Here is a 20,502-nt window from a genome sequence, read left to right as displayed (position 1 = left end):
TTAAGGCTAGCCTGTGCTATACAGAAAGACACACCCTCTCTCTATTTTAGACTTAAGTGAAATACATTGCCAATTCATATCAACGTTAGTGGATTTCCAGAGACCTTTGGTTTGTGACACTCTGGTTTTGTTTCCACAGGCTCCTTCATGCTGGTGAATGCTTCTGGGAAACCCGAGGGCCAGAGGGCTCACCTACTCTTGCCTCAGCTTAAGGAAAATGACACCCACTGCATCGATTTTCACTACTTTGTATCCAGCAAGAGTAACTCTGCTCCTGGGTCCCTCAGTGTCTATGTAAAGGTGAATAATGGGCCGTTGGGGAACCCTATCTGGAATATGTCTGGAGACCCTACCCGCACATGGCACAGGGCAGAACTGGCCATCAGCACCTTCTGGCCCAACTATTACCAGGTATGCACTGTCTTGCCATTTCATGTCTTAAATCATCTTCTAATTTCTATGATTGTAAGTTGTGTTTATATTAGTATCATCACAGAATGTGTAGGAAGTTGTTTTTTAATGCCATAGTAAGTTTGACCCAGGCTATCTTTTAAGTCTTATGGATATATGAACAAAAAAAACCCATAATTCAAATCTGTTTATCTTATCCAGGCTTACATTGTTTTAAGAAAAAGGCAGTAACTTACTGTCTTAGTTACTTTTCTGTGGTTGTCATAGATGCCATGATGAAAGCAACTTATTGAAGGAAGAGTTTATGTGGGGCTTAAAATTTCACAGGGTGAGTCCATGACTGCCATGGCAGGAAATATGGTGGAAGGCAGGCAGGCATGGTACTGGAGCAGAAGCTGAGAGCTTACCTCTTGAGACAGAACCAGGAGTCAGAAAGCAAGACACTGGGAATGGCATGATTGTTTTGAAATCTCAAAGCCTGCCTCCAGTGACACATCTTCTCCAATAAGACCACACCCCTTCTAATAAGGCCACACCTCCTTATCCTTACCAAATAGTTCTACAGATGAGGGTTAAGTGTTCAAATATATGAACCTGTTGGGGCCGTTATCATTCAAACCACCACAAGCATGAAGGTTTTTGTGTTTGACAGTCAAGATCCTCCAAGCCCAAGTTCTCTACCCACAGCTGACAATGGTAATAAATGGGCTGGTTATAAATTCCTTGCTCAACTCATCTTTCTACCAAAGTACCTGAAATAATATCTGACACTTGATGAATGATAAATGTTTGTTGAGTGGAAATTAAAAAGTGGAAAAGGCACTGTTATTCCATAGGTGCATGCTTAACCTCTTTTTAGATTATTCATTGGCCTTAAGTTTCAAATTTATTGCACCTAAATTTAGCTACTATTAGAAATTTACCCTAAAGACACAATGAAGGGTGATTACAAATAATTAACCATAAGAAAAGAATATATACAATAGCTCCTTTATAAAAATGCAAAATCAGAAGCAGTATTGTTTCCAACAATAGTAGGTTTGTTAATTTATACTACCTCAATAGAAACGTTTGTTTAGGAACCGATGAAAATAATGTGGTCTGGAGCATCTGGCTCAGCAGAGGAGAGCTGCTCTGGCTGAAGACTGAGCCTGTGCTGTCCATACCAGGCATCCGTTACCCAGTCCCAAGGGATCTGACACACTCTTCTAACTTCTGTTAGTACCAGGCACTCTTGTGGTACACATACATGCATGCAGACAAATAGCTCAAAAACATAAAATTTTCTAAAAGAAAAAAAAATTAAAGAAGATTATTAAGTGATATATTTAAACTTCTGCTGGCCAATTAATAAAACAGGTATAAAGCAATGTATTTAATTTTACTCTTATATTAAAAATATCTAATAAAGACCAAATACATTATAAAACAAATGCATAAAATGTGACATCTCCCTTGCTAATGAGATAACAAAGTGATTTTTCCCTTTTTGTGTTATCATATTATAAATTTTCTCCATTTGCATTATTTTTACTTCTAAAAAACTAGTTTCTTCCTCAAGAAGGAAAATAATCCTATTTAATGAATACCTTGTTTTAATATAAATGTACTGGTGGCCAGTTAGTGATATAATGTAAAAATGTGACTTTTGTGGCAGGGTTTCCTCCTTTGTGGGTTTAAGCAGCAAGCAGAGGCAGTGGGTTGGCTGGGCAAGGGTACAGGATGCTCCCATGTTGGATGACTAATGACTCTGGGTATTGTGTGGTGGTGGGTCCTCCTCAGAGCAGGAAAACCTTCCTGTGGAGCCCACTCAGGCTCATCCCTAGCTCCATCCAGTGGAATATATTGCACCAGTCAACATGTGTCCTGCCCATCTTTGTCCTGTCCCGTTCTCCTTTGCTTTGGCCTGAGCTCCCTTCTCCTAAATCATAGAGTAAGTTCTTGTAAGACCTTTCTTCATGGTTTGATATGATGTTGACTCCTATCAAGGTTAGAATTTCTGTTTTGCCTTTTTTATACCTTGCTAAAGTGCCATGCATATTCAATAAATGGCTTAGTGTATGCCTAATCTTAGGATACCAGGCTTATCAAAGGGATTACTCAACCACATTGCAATAGGATGGTTCTATTTATCAGGCTATTGTCATTTTCAATGCATTGTTATTTTCTTGAGCAACTACTGATAAAATACTTTGCCTTCCCACTTATGGACCCAATCCAAACTCCAAAGCCCTCCATTCTCCCTCTCTTGCTTATATTATTAAAGAGTGCATAGCTTTAGGGTTTGTATAGGCCATTGCTTTGCTACTGTCTCACTCTACTGAGCCACAATAACACAGTACTATTGACGGGGTGGCCTAAACTCAGACATTGACTTTTGGAAGTATGTGAATCTGAGGTCAGATGCCTTTTCTCCTCAGGGCGCTAATTCCATCATGGGGACACCATCCTCACAACCTGATTGCTTCACAAAAGCTCCACCTTCAGATACTAGCATTTTGGACATTAATGTTTCACCGTTGCATTGACTACTTCATTAAGTATCCTGTCATCCTTCAGGCTGAAAGGATTTCTAACAATTCTTTGATGCATTAACATTTGGAGTCTCAAAGGCATGTGGAGCTAGCATTCCCTCACAGTTTCCCCTTTTCTGCTGAGGGGCAGTAAATATCCAAAGCCAGTGCCCTAATGTCAACATACACAATTTAATCAATAGCACATCCCAAATGATACAGGATAACTCAGCAGGAAACATAACTAGACATGAAACCATCAGCCTTAAAGCCACCATAGAGATTTGAATTATCTTGTCCACTTGCAAGAAGAGAGATGGATGCATTTTGTTTTGTTTTTTGAGACAGAGTTTCTCTGTGTAGTTTTGGTGCCTGTCCTGGATCTCACTCTGTAGACCAGGCTAGCCTCAAACTCATAGAGATATGCCTGGCTCTGCATTTCTCATGCATTGTGCTGGGATTAAAGGTGTACACCACCACCTCCTGGTGAGAGATGGATGTATTAACAGAGTTGAAATAAATGGAGACCACTACTGGGCATAACCTCCTTCCTATTTCCTCACCCAAGGTGTCCTTCGAAGTGGAGGTGTTCAGATAGATAAGAGTCAGGTCAATGGCTGTTGGTGCAGCCAGAGGTGGGGCTTCTGTGAGCTGCAGAGGATAGCAGGAATAGGAGAGATAGTGTTGTCTTCTGATGCTCTTACAAATATGAATAGTGGAGATGGGGTCCTCTGCTTTGCATGAAAAATCCCATGTAGTTTTCTCTACATAGAGCCCTAGACTGGGCAGAAGAGATGAACCTGATGTATGATGATTAATAATTCTAATTTCAAAATATTGAAGAAGCTGTGGTATTACATACATATTATATTGGGGGGGGGCACCCAGTGCATGAGATATGACATCCATGTGATGTATTCTCAGCTGTTATTTCTGAGCCTGAAAGCTGAGGACCTGAGCATTTAAAGGAGACAGTGCTCTTGAAAGCCTCTGCCAAGGAGAGGGGTCAGCTCTCCCTCAGCACACTTCTGCATTCTGACAGGAACTGCAGTGATTATCCAGAACACAAAAAGTAACATAAGATTTATGTACTCGTGAAATAGCATGAAGATATATTCACTGATTGTTTCTCGGATAGTTTCAACATCAATCAAATGAGGATTTGTGTTTTGTATGTTTGTTTTGTGGTGCTGTGGAGTGTACCCAGGATCTGGGGCAGGCTAGCCATGCACTTTCCCAATAAGCTACACCCCCAGGCCATAGTAAATAGGAGTTTAGATGGATAAAGGAACTGTTCAAAGGACTTCCTATTTAGTATCATGATGGGTAGTTAAAGACAAACATACTTTGGGAAGGCAGACTAGGATATTGCCGTCTAACGTGGCCTTCAGTGGACAGTTAGAGTTTTGAAACATGTTTTCTCAGGGCTATGCCTTCCTCTGCAGCAGTCCTTTTGTGTGGCACTTACTATTTATGGGAGAGTACTGTGCAGGTACATTCACAATGGTAACCTGCATGGAATACAGCTAATTGCAGGTTAATTATGGCTCCTTAAAACACAAATTGTCAAGTATTTGGTGATTAACACATATTTAATTCTGTAATTAATGTGTGGCCTAATTGTTGCTCCTCAGAGCTGCCATGCTGGGGCTGTAGTGAAGTACAGGCTACTCCCTGCCTGGGGGCACCTGCTTACCTGGGTTTAGACATCGACTTCCTGCCATTTGAAGATACTCTTCTTTCATATCTGCCTCCTTGGCTTCATTGTCATCATAAAAAGAAACAGTTCCCCCCTTTGATTCTGCCTCCCCTCCCTCCCACCCACCTCCCCACCTCCGCCCACGTTTCAGATGCCTCTGCAGCCAAAGAGTGCCAATCGATTTCTCTGAGTTCTTTCTAATCATGCTCACAGCCCCAGAGCCTCTGGAATCTGTCTTGCTTCTGAAGAAGGTGATTGTGATTTCAGGGGAGACCAGGAAGGCAGGATGTTTCATGTAAGCTTTGTAAAGAGGAAACCCCACAGGTAGCCTGGGAATCCCTCCCCTAGGCCACTCCATAAAAGGATCTGGAGATCCATCTGTAAACAGGAAAAAATGGGGATGGAGCCATCAAATAGGAAGGTGATGATTCACATGGGCACTCCCCCAATTAAATCAGGTTCCTTAGGTGTGTTGAGGGCCCTGGGAGAAGATTAGTTGGGGATGCATCCAAGCTCTACTTCAAATTCTTTGTGTAGGAAGGACACAAAGGAGTTTGTATGCAGGGGAGGCTAAACCAAGATTTACCCTTTGCCAGCTGTCAGCTTTGCTGGTAAATGAGGAGTTGAGGGAATAGGGATGGTTTGATCTTACCCACCACTTCATAGTTAGCGTCAACTATTATTCCCTGCACAGCTGCCAAGCTTTCTATACTGTGTTTGCCAGCAGCCCACTCATTTTCTCCCATGTTTGTAAGTGCCCAGAAGCCTGTGCGCAATGGCTACCTAGAGGAGGGGTTCCCAGAACTGTGTTCTGCTCACCCAGCAGCTGCAGAAGGCAATAGCTGGTCAGTGAGATTTAGTCAAGGTGAACTGAGTCTTGTTCGGTAGGCTGTCTGGGGATCCAGGTGTGTTTCTGAGTCTCCAGAAGCGAACAGGGCAGGTGTGGGCCCAGCTGGAGTCTGGCATCAGCTCTGGCTTTTGCAGAGCATCTCATGAGTCTGTGGTTCCCTGAAGCATGCTTGGGAAATGCGGAATTGACATGCATCTGAAAAACAGCACATACCGCCACTCACTGAATTCCACGGCTATGGTCTTTACTCTAAGCACAGGACAGTTAAATCGCTTCCTGCCTTTGGGACACCCTGGGGAATTTGATGGGACAGTGAGGTATAACTGTCCCTCCAGCATGGACATGAGCATCTGGCCAGTTCTCTGCATTCTGCTTTTCTACAATCTGAACAGTCTGGTTTAAGAAACCAGTGGGGACCCAGGAGGCTCTCACTTTATTATTGACTTGGACTTGCATTCCAGAGGTTTTGTAATTTGTGTGATGGTCTTTTAATCTTCACACCATGTCTCTTCATTTTGAAAAACTTGCCAGGTCTCTAAATCTTATTCTCAACTTGTATTTGACATCAAAGATAGGCACCTCTGCTGTTGTGGGCACTCCCACACCTCGGGTGGCTGCTGCTGCTTGCTTATCAGAACTGCCTCTTGTAATTTCCTGTTTTTGTTTTGTTTCCTACTTTAATTTTCTTGTATCCTGCTGTATATAAGAAGGAGATGAACTGTGATCATATCGTATTCCTCTAAAGGGAAAGATATTGTGCACTCACATGACTCACACACAACACAACACACACACACACACACACACACACACACACACACACTCAGGAGTACACATGGATGCCTGGACATACAGCTTAGTCATATAGCCCTTGCCTGGCATGAGTGAGACCCTGATTGCCTTACGCCAGCATGACAATCAATAAATTAAATGGATAAAGAGCATTCCAATACACCAGTAATGAATTCCATTGAACTGTTGCTGTCCCATGAGTGTCTTTGGGTAACAAAAACATTATAATATTTTCTGACGGTACACCAATAAAAATGAATACTCAATTGTTCTACTCCCTTGTCTGTCTTTTTGTATTTTGTTACTGTTAGGACTTAAAACTGGGCATTATAATATCGCTCAGGTTGCCTTAGTCTCTTGAGTGCTGGGATTACGGGTGTGGGCCATCCTGCCCAGATAAAGAATTACCCTCACCCCTTTTCTGCAGTGAAGATGGAGCTGAGGAATTTGTGGGGGGCTAAGCAAGCACTCTGTTGTTGAGCTATAGCAGCCTGCTCTTATTTCTTAATGTGATAAAATTTTCATTGGTTTTGTTATGTTACAGAAATGTTTTGCTGTTTGTGTTTCTACTTCTCTATTCTTTAGAGGTTTATTTTTAAAGTGTGTGTATGTAAAGTGGTGGTGACCATGGGGGTCAGACATGTCAGATGCTTTGAGCTGGAGTTACAGGCATTTATCAGCTTCCTGATATAGACTAGGAATTGAATTCGGATCCTCTGCAAGCACAGTACCCACTCTTAACTGCTGAACCATCTCTCCAGCCCTTATATTTCCTTATTTAATTCATTTGGCAAAGCAGAATAAAACCTATAGAAAATGCATAGGACCCACCTTTGGGTTTTATTTAAGTTAAAACCAGCAAGGAAGTAAAGACAGATACACACTCTTTAACTGGGTGTCTAGGGAGCTGACAGTGATTTGTACATGAACATTTTCCTTGGTGTTAGTGAGCAAACCCTTCTCTTTGCTCACACACATGGGCAAATGGCAGTAGAGGGCTGATTTTGCTCCTTCCTGAAGCAGGGAGGCTGAGAATGCTGAGGTGTTCAGTAGCTTCCTTCTTCTTTGGCAGGCTTCACCTAAAAGAGGAACTGACATCAGCCACCATGCACAGACAGGCTAAGGCCAGAAGGGCATTTGGGGAGCTAAGGAGGGCACACCCAGTGGCTCAGCCTATCTGGCAGCAAGTGACTGTCCCCAAAGTCTCCAAGGACTGTGGGCAAGCAGTATCTATCCATCTCCTGGGACATAAGGGGAGATAATGAGTGAATGCTGAGTCTGTCCTCCAGTTGTAGATATCTGAGCCATCAGGAAGAGTCTGATAAGAGACGAAGGAATCTAAAATAACCCAAACACTAGTACAGGGAATTCTCAATCTGTTCAGTAGTTAGGATCTGTAGTCGTAGAACACTGACTTAGTGCATACAGTCATCTCCCTGGAGGGGTTGGGTCTGGAACAATGACCACCTCCTTTTTGCATGTATTCAAATCTGTGAAAGCTCAAGTTCTTTCTTTAAAATGATAGCGTATTTGCATATAACCCAAGCATATCCTCCTGTGGTCTTAATCTTTAAATCCTGTCCAGATTACTTACAATCACTACTATCATAGTGCCAGGCTACCTAAATAGATGTTCTACTATTATTTGGGGAATAAAAGCAGCAGAGGGCTGTACCTCCCTGAAGGTACCCATGCTCATGTGGGATGAAGATAGGCTCTAAAGTCAGGGTGTGTCTTGTATACAGACCTAAATTTTTATCTTATAAGTTTCCATCTTCAATTGAATTTATGGATATAGAACCAAGGGAGATAGATGGGAGCTTCCCGAACTGTAACATGGCTTCTGTGGTTCCCAGGAGCCTCTAGTCACTCTAGTCAAGGTGTGTTTGGTCAGCCATCAATTCACCTCCTTGCTTATGTTAATGCATCAATTGCTTGTGTTAATTTTGTTAACACTGAACCTATAACAACCCTACTCCTCTTACCTGACTAAACCTTATTAGCACAAATGTTTCCCCTATGGTGCCCATCACAGCCTCTTACACTTAAGATCAGTTGCCAACAGCATTTCAACACTACATTTGGAGCCGTTTTAAAATGCAAAATCACTAACACAAATATCCCAACTTGAGAGGCAAAGGCCGTCATAAGGATACTTTTTTTTTTTTTTAATCTTGTGAAAGCTCGCAGGAGACAGCATTGCCTTGCTTGACCTCAGCTAGGACCCTATGCATGAGGCAGTTCAGATCTTTGCTACTCTCTGCATGTCCACAAATGACCATCAAAGTGTTTCAAGGATTGATCTTAGGGCTACATAGAAATTTTAGGGAGGTTGCAAATTTACAACACAAAGAGTTACTAAGTAATAAATTTGGATTATATTTTACATTAAGCCAGTTCCAAGAAACAACGAGGACATAAAATTAAATATTGCAATAAAATGCAATAAGGATGACTCTGATTTTCTCATATAATCATAGTGTAGTTGGGGCTAGGTGATGACTTTCTACTTGGTTGGGCGGGGAGAGGCTGGAAAGATGTCTGGCTATAACTTGGTTGCCACAAATTCAGATCCCCAACACCCAAGTAAAAAGCCAAGTGCAGTGGTGTGCTCTTATAATCACATTCCTGGGGAGATAGAGATGGCAGAATCCTGGGGCTTGCTATCCAGCCATTCTAGCCAAATTCCTGGGTTGCAGATTCTGTTAGCAAACCTTGTCTCAGAAAATAAAGTCAAGATCAGTTGAGGGATACACTTGGCATTGATCTCCAGCCTCCAAATTTATGTGCACACAGGTGTACACACACAAACAGATACATACACATACAACCACTGTTGGCTAGTTTATACTTGACCCAAACTAGAGTCACCTTGGATGAGGGCCCCTCTATTGAGGAATCACATGTATCAGATTATCCTGTGGACTGTCCATTGGCATTTTCCTGATGAATGATTGATATGGGAATACCTAGTCATCCGTGGGCTTTGCTAACCCTGGGCAGGTTGTCCTAGGTTGTTTAAGAAAGCAAGCCATGGAAAGTGAGCCTATAGGCAGCATGCTTTCATGGTCTCTGCTTTAGATCCTGCCTCTAGATTCCTGCCTTAGGTTTCTGCTGTGGCATCCTTCAGTGATACAGTATGATTGGGATATAGAAGCCAAATAAACCCTTTCCCAGATTGCATTTGCTCATGGTGTTTTATCATAGCCACAGAGACCCAAACTAAGATATCTACTTACACATGAAATGTATGTTTTTGTTAAAAGTCAAGTATCTTAGTTAGCTTTTAATTGTCAACTTGACACAGCCCGGAGTCATCTGAGAGGGAAGCCTCTATTAAGGAGAAATATTGTTGATCACATTGGTCTGTGGGGGATTATCTTGATTGTTAATTGATGTAGGAGGGGCCTGCACAGTGGGTGGTTCCATCCCTAGGCAAGTAGTCCTGGGTTTTCTATACTTTCCAAGTATAGAATGCTAGGTAAGTTTGAGCCCAAGGGAAGGAGCCAGCAAGCAGTGTTCCTCAGTGCCTTGAGATGGATAGTTTTGTCAACTTGAAACAAGCTGAGGTCATCTTAGAGGAGGTAACCTCAATTAAGAAAATGCCTCTCTTAAATCAGGGTGTAGACAAACCTGTAGGGCATTTTTCTCAACTAGATATTAATTGTGGGTGGTGCTATCCCTGGTCTGGTGTTCCTGGGTTCTATAAGAAGGCAGGTGGAGCAAACCAGTAAGCAGCACCCCTGCATGGCCTTTGTCTCTGCTCCTGCCTCCAGATTCTTGCCTGGTTGGAGTCCCTGCCTTGGTTTCCCTCAGTGGACTGTGATTCAGGATATGTAATCAGAATAAACCCTTTCCTCCCCAACTTGCTTTTGGTCACAGAGCTTCATCATAGCAATAGGGACCTTAAGACATGTTTGCTTCAAGTTCCTGGCCTGACTCCGCCATGGACTGTGACTTACAAGTAAAACTGAAGTAAGTCATTACTCCCCTGAGCTGGTTATGGTGAGAATGTTTCATTACAGCAGAAGAATGGAAATAGAGCAGCCCACAGACAACAGTGTGGAATCCAAAGCCCCCTGATACCAGGGAATGCAGAAGGAAATGGGAACTGAGGGTGAGGCATTAATTTTTTTTTCAAAGAAAATAAATCTTTAATTTTTTTCTTTTTTTTTCTGTGACTACCTTTTGTTTTGATTTTCTCCTTTTTATTTATTACATTTGTGTTTTAATTTTACACATCAGCCATCGGTTCCCCTGTCCTCCTCCCTCCCGCCCCCACCTTCCTCCCAGCCCCTCTCTTCCATTCCCATCTCCTCCAGGGCCAAGACTCCCCAGGGGATTCAATTCAACATTAATGTTTAAGTATTACAATTGCTCAGTAGTTCTTTTTATATAGAGAGAATTTTGACTTGTGAGTTGGATTTTGTTTTACTTTGTATGGCATGAAGGGGGGTCTATAAAATAATTAGCATTTATTGTTGGTTTTGGCAGGTCACAATTCTGTATCTTAAAAGCTTGGTTATGATATTCCAATTCTTGGTGGGCTTTTAAAATAACACCTATGCAATAGAATTGAAAACCAGGGCAGCAGGGGTCCTGCCTGCCATTGCTAGAGTGGCAGGCATATTGTATTTAGCTGTGACAAAGTATTGCTTTTGACATGTGCTTTCTTGTTAACCAGAGTAATGACAGTGTGTTGGAAAGCCAAGCAGGGAAAGGCTCTAAAAACAGATAGTAAATATCTCAGGCTTTGCAGCCCAGACGGTCTCTGTGGCAACTAGTCAGCTCTGTGGCTGTTGTCTGGGAATAGCCAAAGCCAAAATGTAAATGCATGAACATGGCTGCAGTCCAATAAAACTTTATTCATGATGTGTAAATAGGAATTTTGTATTGCTTTTCTCCATCATACAAATTCCAGGATCATTTTGACTTTTCCTCCCACCACTGAGAGCTCTAAAACTATCCCAAGCTTGATAACAAAGCAGAAACAGGTGGGAGGGCAGATTGGGCCCTGGCAGTTGTTTGCCAATTCTTGTTTAAAATTGTATGTTGTTACAATTATTTCTTATGTCAGGTGTGGTGGAGCATGACGCTAACCTCAGCACTATGGAAGGTAGTCCCTGGAAACCACAGGATATAAATCGACTCACCCTGCCCACCAGGTCTTAAGAAGTACCAGGCTCACTTCCTCTTTCCACTTCCCACACATCCACTGCGACAGGGGCTGGACAGAACCATAGGTCTAGTTGGGAACCCTTCCTGGTTTCTTGGGCTAGCTCCTAATTGGCCTTTACATCTTGGGTAATTTGCATACAAGCACATGAATCAGAGTCCAAGAACATCCTCTTTGTCAGCAGCCCCTCTCATGTCTCCACATGTCAACCAAAATCTTCATCTATGGCTTAAAATCCCCCTCACATAGCTCATGTCACTCTCCACCACCCCATCCTTCATAGTCTGGAGCACTGCAGCAAAGAAAGCCTGTAAGACTTGTGTTTCTTGTACTATATGTACATGTGCATACATGGGTGGTACATGTTACAGATCTGTTTATATCTAATATTTTGGTAACATGATACAAATCCATACTTGGAGGGGAAATAGGCTTCAGACTGCATTCTAGTCCTGCTGTCTTGTGTGACTTTAGAAAAATTATTCAACCTTTCTGAGTCAGGGTACTGGTCTTCGAGTGGTAGACCAGTTGGTACATACACATCATGGTTGACTTTGGAAAACTAGATGGTAAAGTCTGTAGATGAAATCGTCACACTGGTCCACTTTGTTTGTGGTGTCTCCATGGTGTTGTTTTCTCTGATGGCGATATTTTCTGGACCTGGGCACTGGGGTTTGCAGGCATTCCTGTGTCTGCCTCTGTGTTCTGCAAACACCTATGTGCTTTGCCAAAGCAATTCTTACTCTTTAACAAAAAGGGTGCCTTATTTAATTAAAAAAAAAAAAAAGACAGAGAGACAAAAATACCCCTTTAAATCTTGAATCTTCCTTAGTAAGACTGTCTAGAAAGAGTACAAACTGGAAAGTTGGCCAAGATGGCAAGAATTGATGACAGTGAACCTTTATATGGGATTCTAAAATGCATGTCCCAAAAGCCCGTTGAAGGTAGGCCTCTTGACACGTTTTAACCTTTTTGGTTTTTAGAAATTTCATAGTGGAGCTCTTCACAGTCAAGGTGTCTTCCTTAACATCCTGCTGCTTGCTAGTATAAACCTGAGCTCCTAGTAGCCGTGGTTTGTACTGAAACCATTGTGCTGGATGTAAGCTTGACTGATGAAGGTCAAACCTTCCAAGCCCTTTACTGGGTACTAAGAGAGAGCTAGAAAACCCCTCTTTAAACAATATGCTTCACGGGCTGAAAAAATGGCTGAGCAGTTGAGCATGCACCCTAGTGTTCTTGCAGAGATGTGAGCTTGGTTCCCAGCACCCATGGTAGCAGCTCACAACTGCTTATGACTCCAGTCTGGCTTTTGTGAGTACTGTGCATACACACGAGCACACACAAGCTCATAGTTAAAAATACCTATGTAAAACAGCTTTAAAAAAGTGTCTCGATTGTTGAAGAAACATGGAGCCTATTGCTTAAAATTTGTAGCAGGTAACCTCCCTCCTATCTAAACACATAATGTGTGTACTTAGGAAATTCTATGTAGATAATGAATATGAATTGTGTATATTTACATATGCAAACATCTATATATGTAAACACACATTGCATATGTGAGCATACACACACAAATATTGCTAAAGATCATTTCTTCTTGTTTCTCATGGTTTATCTCAAGCACCTCATTGCTAAGTCTCCACCTTTGGTAAATGTATCCTGAAAGTCTCTGGTTCATGGCAGAGGCAGCTCACTGGAGAGAGCTTCCCTTATTTCAACCTTTCAAAATCCCTTTTGTGATTGTTTTGAGGGCAGGTCTTGCTATGCTGGAGTCCAGACTGAACTTACACTCCTGGGATAAAGGGACTCTCTGCCTCAACTTCACAAGTAACTTGGACTCCAGGTGTTTGGTAGTAGACTCTGCTGAAAATCTTCTATGATCCGAGTGGTAATGCTCCAAAGTGCCTGGTGGTAATGGTGTCAGTAGCCAGCACCTTTGGCTGTGTAGTAGTTACCTCTTTCTTTCTTTCTTTCTTTCTTTCTTTCTTTCTTTCTTTCTTTCTTTCTTTCTTTCTTTCTTTCTCTCTCTTTCTTTCTTTCTTCATTCATTCATTCATTCATTTATTATTTAAAGAAAATATAATATACAAGATAAAACAAAAATGAACTCTTGGAATTGGACAAAACAAACAGGAGGAATAGAGCCCAAGAGAAGACACAAGAATCAGAGACCCACTTGTTTATATACTCAAGAATCCTATAAAACCACCAAACTGGAAGCCATAAGATGTACATAAAAAGCCTTGTGTAAACCTGTGCATGTCCTGTACATGCTTCCTCAATTCTGAGTTCATAGGAGCTGTGATTTAGAGGGCCTTGTATTCTTGGTGTCCTCCAACCCCTCTGACTCATACACTCTTTCTGCCCTCTCTTCCTCAGGGTTCCCTGAGCCCCTAAGGGGAAGGATTTAATATATGTATCCCATTTAGGGCTGAGTATTCCAAGTTCTCTCACTCTCTGGCTAATGTCTGTCTATGGGTCTCTGTATTTATTCCTGTCTGCTGCAGAAGAAAGCTTCTCTGGTGATGGTGGATCAAGACAAAAATCTATGAGTATGCAGAATGTCATTAGGAGTCATTTTATTACTACTTAAAAATGTTTTTAGAACAGTAGTTTGGTTTTGTCCTAGGTCCCTGGGCTGTCTAATCTCAGGTTCATAGTTACCCAAGCACTGTTGGATACAGGCTCCATCCCTGGAGTGGGCCTTAAGTCAAATTAGACATTGGTTGGTGATTCCCACAAGCTCTGCGCCACCCTTGCACTAGCATATCTTGCAGGCAGGACACCACTGTAGATCCAAAGGTTTCTGGCTGGGTAGTTCTTCACATTTCCCTTTTGGTAGTGGGCAGAGAACTTTGCTGTACCAAAGATACTTGCATGTGAGGGTGAAGGCTCCATGTAGTCTCCAAATCAACCTTTCTGTGTCCAATGTATAGGTATTGTCATCAGTAATGGGGTCTTGTCAGTTTGTGGAAAGCAAGTTACAGTCTTGGCAACAGCCTGGGTTGTTTGGAGGTTTTGTGGGACCCCTTTGGCCAACAACTCAATTAGATGTAACCCATTCCTAACTGGAAGCTCCATTTGGTAGCAAGAGATGTCCAGTTGGGCACCATCTCCCCATTATTTGATAACTTCATTTAGATTACCTTCATATATGCATGTATTTTAGGAAGTTTCTACTGTATTAGGTTTTCATACTACTGCTCAAATGACCCTTAATCTTGCTGTTTCTCCCCATACTCCTCTCCCATTCCTATCTCTGCCCCCTCCTTCTCACTTGGTCCTCCTGTTCCAGTACCCTCCCATACATCCATAACTATCTATTCTATTTCCCTTTCCTAAGGAGGTCTGTCTATCCCTTTCTCTATATGTATACTCTATGATTCTATGGATTTATAGTTGGTTATCATTGTCTTAACAGCTAATATCCTCATATAAGCAAATATTTCTCTTTCTGGGTCTCTGTTACCTCACTCAGGATGATTTTTTTCTACTTCTATCCATTTACCTGCGAATTTCACATTTTCATTTTTTTATAGCTGAGTACTACTCTGTTGTGTAAATGTACCACATTTTTTAAAACCAATTTTCTGTCGAGGGGCAGCTGGAGACTTTTCAATGTCTGGCTGTTATGAAGAGTGCAACAGTGAACATAGTTGAGCAAGTGTCTCTGTGGTAGGATGAAGTGTCCTTTGGGTATATGCCCAAGTGTGGTATAGCTGAATGTTAATGTAGATCAATTCCCAGCTTCCTGAAAATCTGCCACACTGATTTCCACAGTAGCTGTACAAGTTTGCACTCCCACCAGCAATAGAGGAGTGTTCTTCTTACTCCACATCCTAGCCAGCATGAGCTGTGACTTGTTTTATTAATTTTAGCCATTCTGAAGACACAAAATGCAATCTCAAAGTAGTTTTGATTTGCATTTCCCTGATAGCTGAAGATGTTGACCATTTAAGTGGTTCTTAGCCATTTGAGTTTCTTCTTTTGGGAATTCTCTGTTTAGATCTGCACCTCATTTATAATTGGGCTATTTGTTTTCATGATATCTAGTTCTTTGAGTTCTTATATTAGCCATCTGTTGCATGTGTAGTTAGTATAAAATCTTTTCCCATTCTGTAGGCTGCTGTTTTGTCCAAAGGGCCGTGTCCTTTGCTGGGCAGAAGCTTCTCAGTTTCATAACTTATTAATTAATTGTTGACCTTTCTGCCTCTGCTAATGGTGTTCTATTCAGAACGTCTTTTTTTGTGCCAATGAGTTCAAGGTTATTGCCTGTTTTTCTTCTATCAGGTTCAGTGTATTTAGTTTTATGTGGAGATCTTTGGCCCATTGGAGTTGAGTTTTGTGCAGGGTGATAAGTATGGATCTATTTGAATTATTCCATATGCAGACATCCAGTTTGCTCAGCATCATTTGTTGAAGATGCTGTCTCTTTTTTCCATTGTGTATTTCTGGCTTCATTATAAAAAAAAAAAATCAGGTTCCAGAGGTATGTGGGTTTAAACCTGGGTCTTCATTTTGAGTCCTTTGATCAATGTGTCCATTTTAGTGTCAATACCATACTGTTTTTACTACTGTAGCTCTGTAGTACAAATTGAAACCAGAGATAGTGAATGAATCCTCTAGAAGCTCTGTTATGGTTCAGGAATGTTTTAGCTAACCTGGCTTATTTTGTGTTTCCATATGAAGCTGAAAATTACCTTTTCAGGATCTGTGAAGAATTATGTGGGAATTTTGGTGGAGACTGCATTGATTCTGTAGATTGCTTTTGATAGGATAGCAGAGTTTACTGTGTTTAATTCTACCAAACCATGAACATGGGAAATCTTTCCATCCTAGGTCTTCTTCAGTTCCTTTAACGTCTTAAAGTTGTTATCATACAAGTCTTTCACGTGGTTGCAGTTATCCCAAGATATTTTGTATTGTTTGAGGCTGTTGTGAAAAGTGTTGTCTCCCTAATTGCTTTCTCATTCCATTTGTCATTTATATATGGGGGGATTCAGATTTTTGTGAGTTAATTTTGTATCCAGCTACTTTGCTGCAAGTGTTTATCTGTATGTTGAGTGTTTTGATTATTATGTGCCAAGAAGACTTCCTCTTCTTGTCTAATCTGTTTGGTATTCTGTATGCTTCTTATGCCCCTTGATAAGCATTTCCTTCAGGTTAGGGTTATTTTCTTCTATGATTTTGTTGATAATGTTTTTATGCCTTTTGTGTGTGTTTCTTTTCCTTCCTCTACAGTGTGTAAATATGCTCAGGTAATAACACTATATTAAAATTAAAACATTATCGTTGATGGATGAATGAGATATTCTCACATATATTCCTGGTGATCATGTAAATAAATATAGTCTTTACAAGTAGCAACCTGGAATTGTATATCAAGAATCTTTAAAACATTCATAATATTTAACTTGAACTCTATGATGTAGGTCAGGGTTGTGGTAAGGTTCTGGGCTCTAGTGGAGACATACTGTCCTGGCTGTTATTGTGTTTTTACACTGGTGTCTACACACCTGGGTTTGGGAAGATTATAATTCTAGGTGCTGGTATCTGGTCATGTCTTGTTGGGTGGGTGTTTTGTTCCTTGGTGTCTGTTGCCCTCTCTGGTTCTTAAGAAAGTGTGGTGGTTGTGTGTTTCTGGGTAGGAAATTCTTCTGGGATCCTTCTAGCTGTGAACACTGAGGGTTCAGATAGAAATGTAGTTCTAGGGTTTGGGAACTGACACTTAGAAATGAGGGTGGGCTAGGTAGGGGGATTGAGGAGGGTGGTCACAAGACAGAGGAAAGCCAAGTGTTCTGCCAGGATATGTTTAGTCCCCTGGGAATGGGGGCAGAGAGTGAGGAGAGACCTCAACATGTGGTCTGCTACAAAGCAGGGAATGAGACTAGGGGATTGCTTTTGGAGGAGCTGAGGGAGAGGTGAAGATGTGCAGTTTGCCTCCCTGCCTCCCTGGCTGGAGGGCACAGTGGCCACTTCACTGAGCTACCTGGCAGGGCTTTTCTGAACCTGCTGTCACCTCTGGAGATGTAGCTGGTGACTATTAGGCAGACCTGCTTTTAGGGCCTCAAAAAGGATTTTCTTATGCCTGATTTTGACATTCATCTTTTCGCCCTCCATTCGTCCTCTTTCAGAACTTAGACATAAAGAAATAAATTACCTTGGTCCCACACAGGAGCATCCAGGCAGTTTTTCCTTTCTGTTGGATCACCAATGGAAAACAACATATTAAACTTATGAACAGGACAGAGTTTTATTTCATCTCTGCTCTTCTGTGCAGCCCCTCTCTCCCACATGTGTGTTGTTTTATTATCAGGGCTTTCTGGTGCAGAGCTGTGAGGCTAGGTTTCTGGGTTTTTTTGCTTGCAGTGTGGACCCCTGCTTTTAACATTTCCATCTGGGGTTCAGTGGGTTGCTGTCTATGGTTTTGCATAAACACAAACAAAGCACTCTTAGCCCAGGTTTTGCTCAGTGTGCAGGAACAAGATCGTGAACTTTTGGAAACAGATGGAGATTAAGATTACTGCGACTCACTGCATGCTTCAGACAAATATGTTATATCCAGACTACTCATTCTGTTGAAATATGAAATCTTCAAATTTTTCCCTTTTATTATTTTTTTAATTTAAAAATTCATGTAATATATTTGGGCTGATATATTTGTGGAGTGGTACCTGCATAGTACACATAATGTGTTCTTAGTAAATAGTTATGTAATTACTCTTTAAACTAAACTGCTTGATGATCAGTGTGGCACACAACAGTAAAAACTAATGAAGATGCTCCCCATGGCACCTGATTTTTCCCAAGTGGGAATAATTTGCCTGTTCCAGTATGACATCACAGCTAGGTATTGGCATGATGGAATGTTCAGTACTTATGACTTCCATGTGTTTTCTAATACTTGCGTATCACTGCATGTATGCACATTTCCACACACACACACACACACACACACACGCACGCACGCACGCATGCACGCACGCACACACACACATGCTTAGTTCTTTACAATTCATTTGCCCAAGAAGGTGGTGATAGTAGGAACTGACAGAGATGGCTTAAGTTGCCCTTTTCAAAGACCATCCACCTCCCTCCTGCCACTTCTCCCCCTGTTCCTTACTCCTGGCAGCCATTAGTCTGTCTTCTAGTCCTACAGTTGAACAATGTTTTATACTTCATTTGCGGAATCAGGTGGGGTGTAATCTTTTAGAACTGTCTTTTTTTTCAATCCAGCACAATTCCCTGAAGATTCATTCATGCTATTGATTATGACAGCATTTAGTTCTTTTTCATTGCAGAGTAGCAGTCTGTGGTATGCTGGGCCAGTCTGTATAGTCATTCATTAATTAAAGGACTTCTTAGGTGTCTGTATTCTTTGGTTTTTATGAATAGAGCTTTGGTAACTGTGTGCAGGCTTTTTATATGAATGAAAGTTTTCATTTCTCTAGAATGAAAAGAGAACAATTACTGGGTTGTGTTGATACTTTCAGTTCATTCCTTAGGATAAGCAAACTGGTAGTCTTATACATCTCCTATTCCTTTCGGTCTTGTTTTCTCTAAGGATGAGTCATTTTCAAATGTGCCATGAGTTCCCAGAGGCTTATATCACCAGTTTCTTCATTCTTTACTTCTTGTGGGACCCGGCAGTGACTTAAAACTTAAAAAAACAAACAAACAAACAAAAAAAACACTGTGGAAGTCACTTTTATCATTCTCCTTTGAATTCCCACATCTTCATCTAAAGTTCAGTTGATCCCGTCTCCATATGAACGGGAAGTGGTTTTCCTGTCCTCCAAGCAATCTTCTGTAACCTGGGCCATGACTGACCTTTGGGTTTGTAGGACCCGGTCATGATCATGCCTACCACTGTATGTGACTGACCTTTGTGCCTGTAGGACCCGGTCATGATCATGCCTACCTGTGCATGTTTATTACCCTCTTTAGAGTGTTAGCTCACTTTCCTCTTTCAGACTCTTAACACTGACTCCTCATGGGCTGCAGCCCTGGCACATGTCCATCTACCGGTGCTGGGTGTTGTTACCTACATGGTAAAAAATGATTAACACAGACAGCACAGACCTAGAAGAAAGGTGAGCATGGTTCCTGACATCATTTGTCAGCCCACTTCAGTGAAGATAAGTAGAACAAAGCAGCTGCCACTGTGTTGGGCCAGAAGCTGAGAAGGGGTGCCTGCCTCTCAGGCTTCCTGCTTCCCCCCTTCTCCATCTGGACCCCCAGGCTGTGAGATTGTGCCACCACATTTAGCATCAATGTCCTCATTACTTATCCCTCTTAAGAAATACCCTCACAAACCCTCACAAGCATAAAGGTATGCTCTAGTCATTGGTCCAGTCAGATTGGCATCACAATTAGCCGTCATAAGTACTCTACACTTTCCTTAAGTATAACTAATGGCCTTGTTTTCCCCCTCCCTCCCTTCCCTCCCCTCTTTCCTCCTTTCTCTTTTTCCTTCCTTTTCTCCTCCTCCCTGTTCTTGTATTTCAAGTATGTTTTTGCCATGGTTCCCTAGATTTGTCATAGATTCTCAAATAGCACAGCTCTCCAACAACGAGCTCTTCCCCTTCATCTCTCCCCTCAGGTCCCCCCTCATCCCATCTCTTCCTGAGTCCTCCCCCTCATCCCTCCCTCCTCCTCTTAAATGTAAAAGACTAGGTTCCCACATGTCTCAATTCTAGGCAGAGGCCTTCAGAAATGTTTCCTAAAGAAGCTTAAATCTTAACCCTGCCCTTCAATCAAGAGATCACAATATCTGGGGGATCTGGGGCGGGGGGATGAGTATCACAGACAGGAGAACCGTATTATTTTTTGTGATTGTTTACTTTGCATCACTTCAGCTTTCTGATTTTTTTTTTAAGACCTTGGTACATTACTCTACCCTTTAAAATGACCCCATGACCCTTTCTTCCCTACATCTGTCCTCAGCCATGGTTTCACATCACTGCACAGATGACTCCTTAGGCAGGTGCTAGATGACCCTGCCTCTGCCCTTAAGCCTCCTCAGGCTAGACTGAGTTCAATCTTACTCATACTTGGG

The 20,502-nt window shown here is 41.8% G+C and overlaps 1 protein-coding gene across 10 annotated transcripts in view; it reads left to right on the top strand.

The window, feature by feature from the left end:
- Positions 1-20,502, top strand: part of Ptprm (protein tyrosine phosphatase receptor type M) — a 709,515-nt gene that overhangs the window by 263,878 nt on the left and 425,135 nt on the right. For all 10 annotated transcript variants that reach the window (XM_036172971.1, XM_036172968.1, XM_036172967.1 and 7 more), the window contains one exon: positions 140-411. In XM_036172971.1, the coding sequence (XP_036028864.1) occupies positions 140-411 (272 nt within the window). The remainder of the gene's footprint in view (positions 1-139; positions 412-20,502) is intronic.

Source organism: Onychomys torridus, chromosome 23 (genome assembly GCF_903995425.1).
Source record: "Onychomys torridus chromosome 23, mOncTor1.1, whole genome shotgun sequence".
Taxonomy (NCBI): domain Eukaryota; kingdom Metazoa; phylum Chordata; class Mammalia; order Rodentia; family Cricetidae; genus Onychomys; species Onychomys torridus.
The sequence above is the reverse complement of the archived record's forward strand: the minus strand, read 5'-3'. Positions and strand labels throughout refer to the sequence as shown.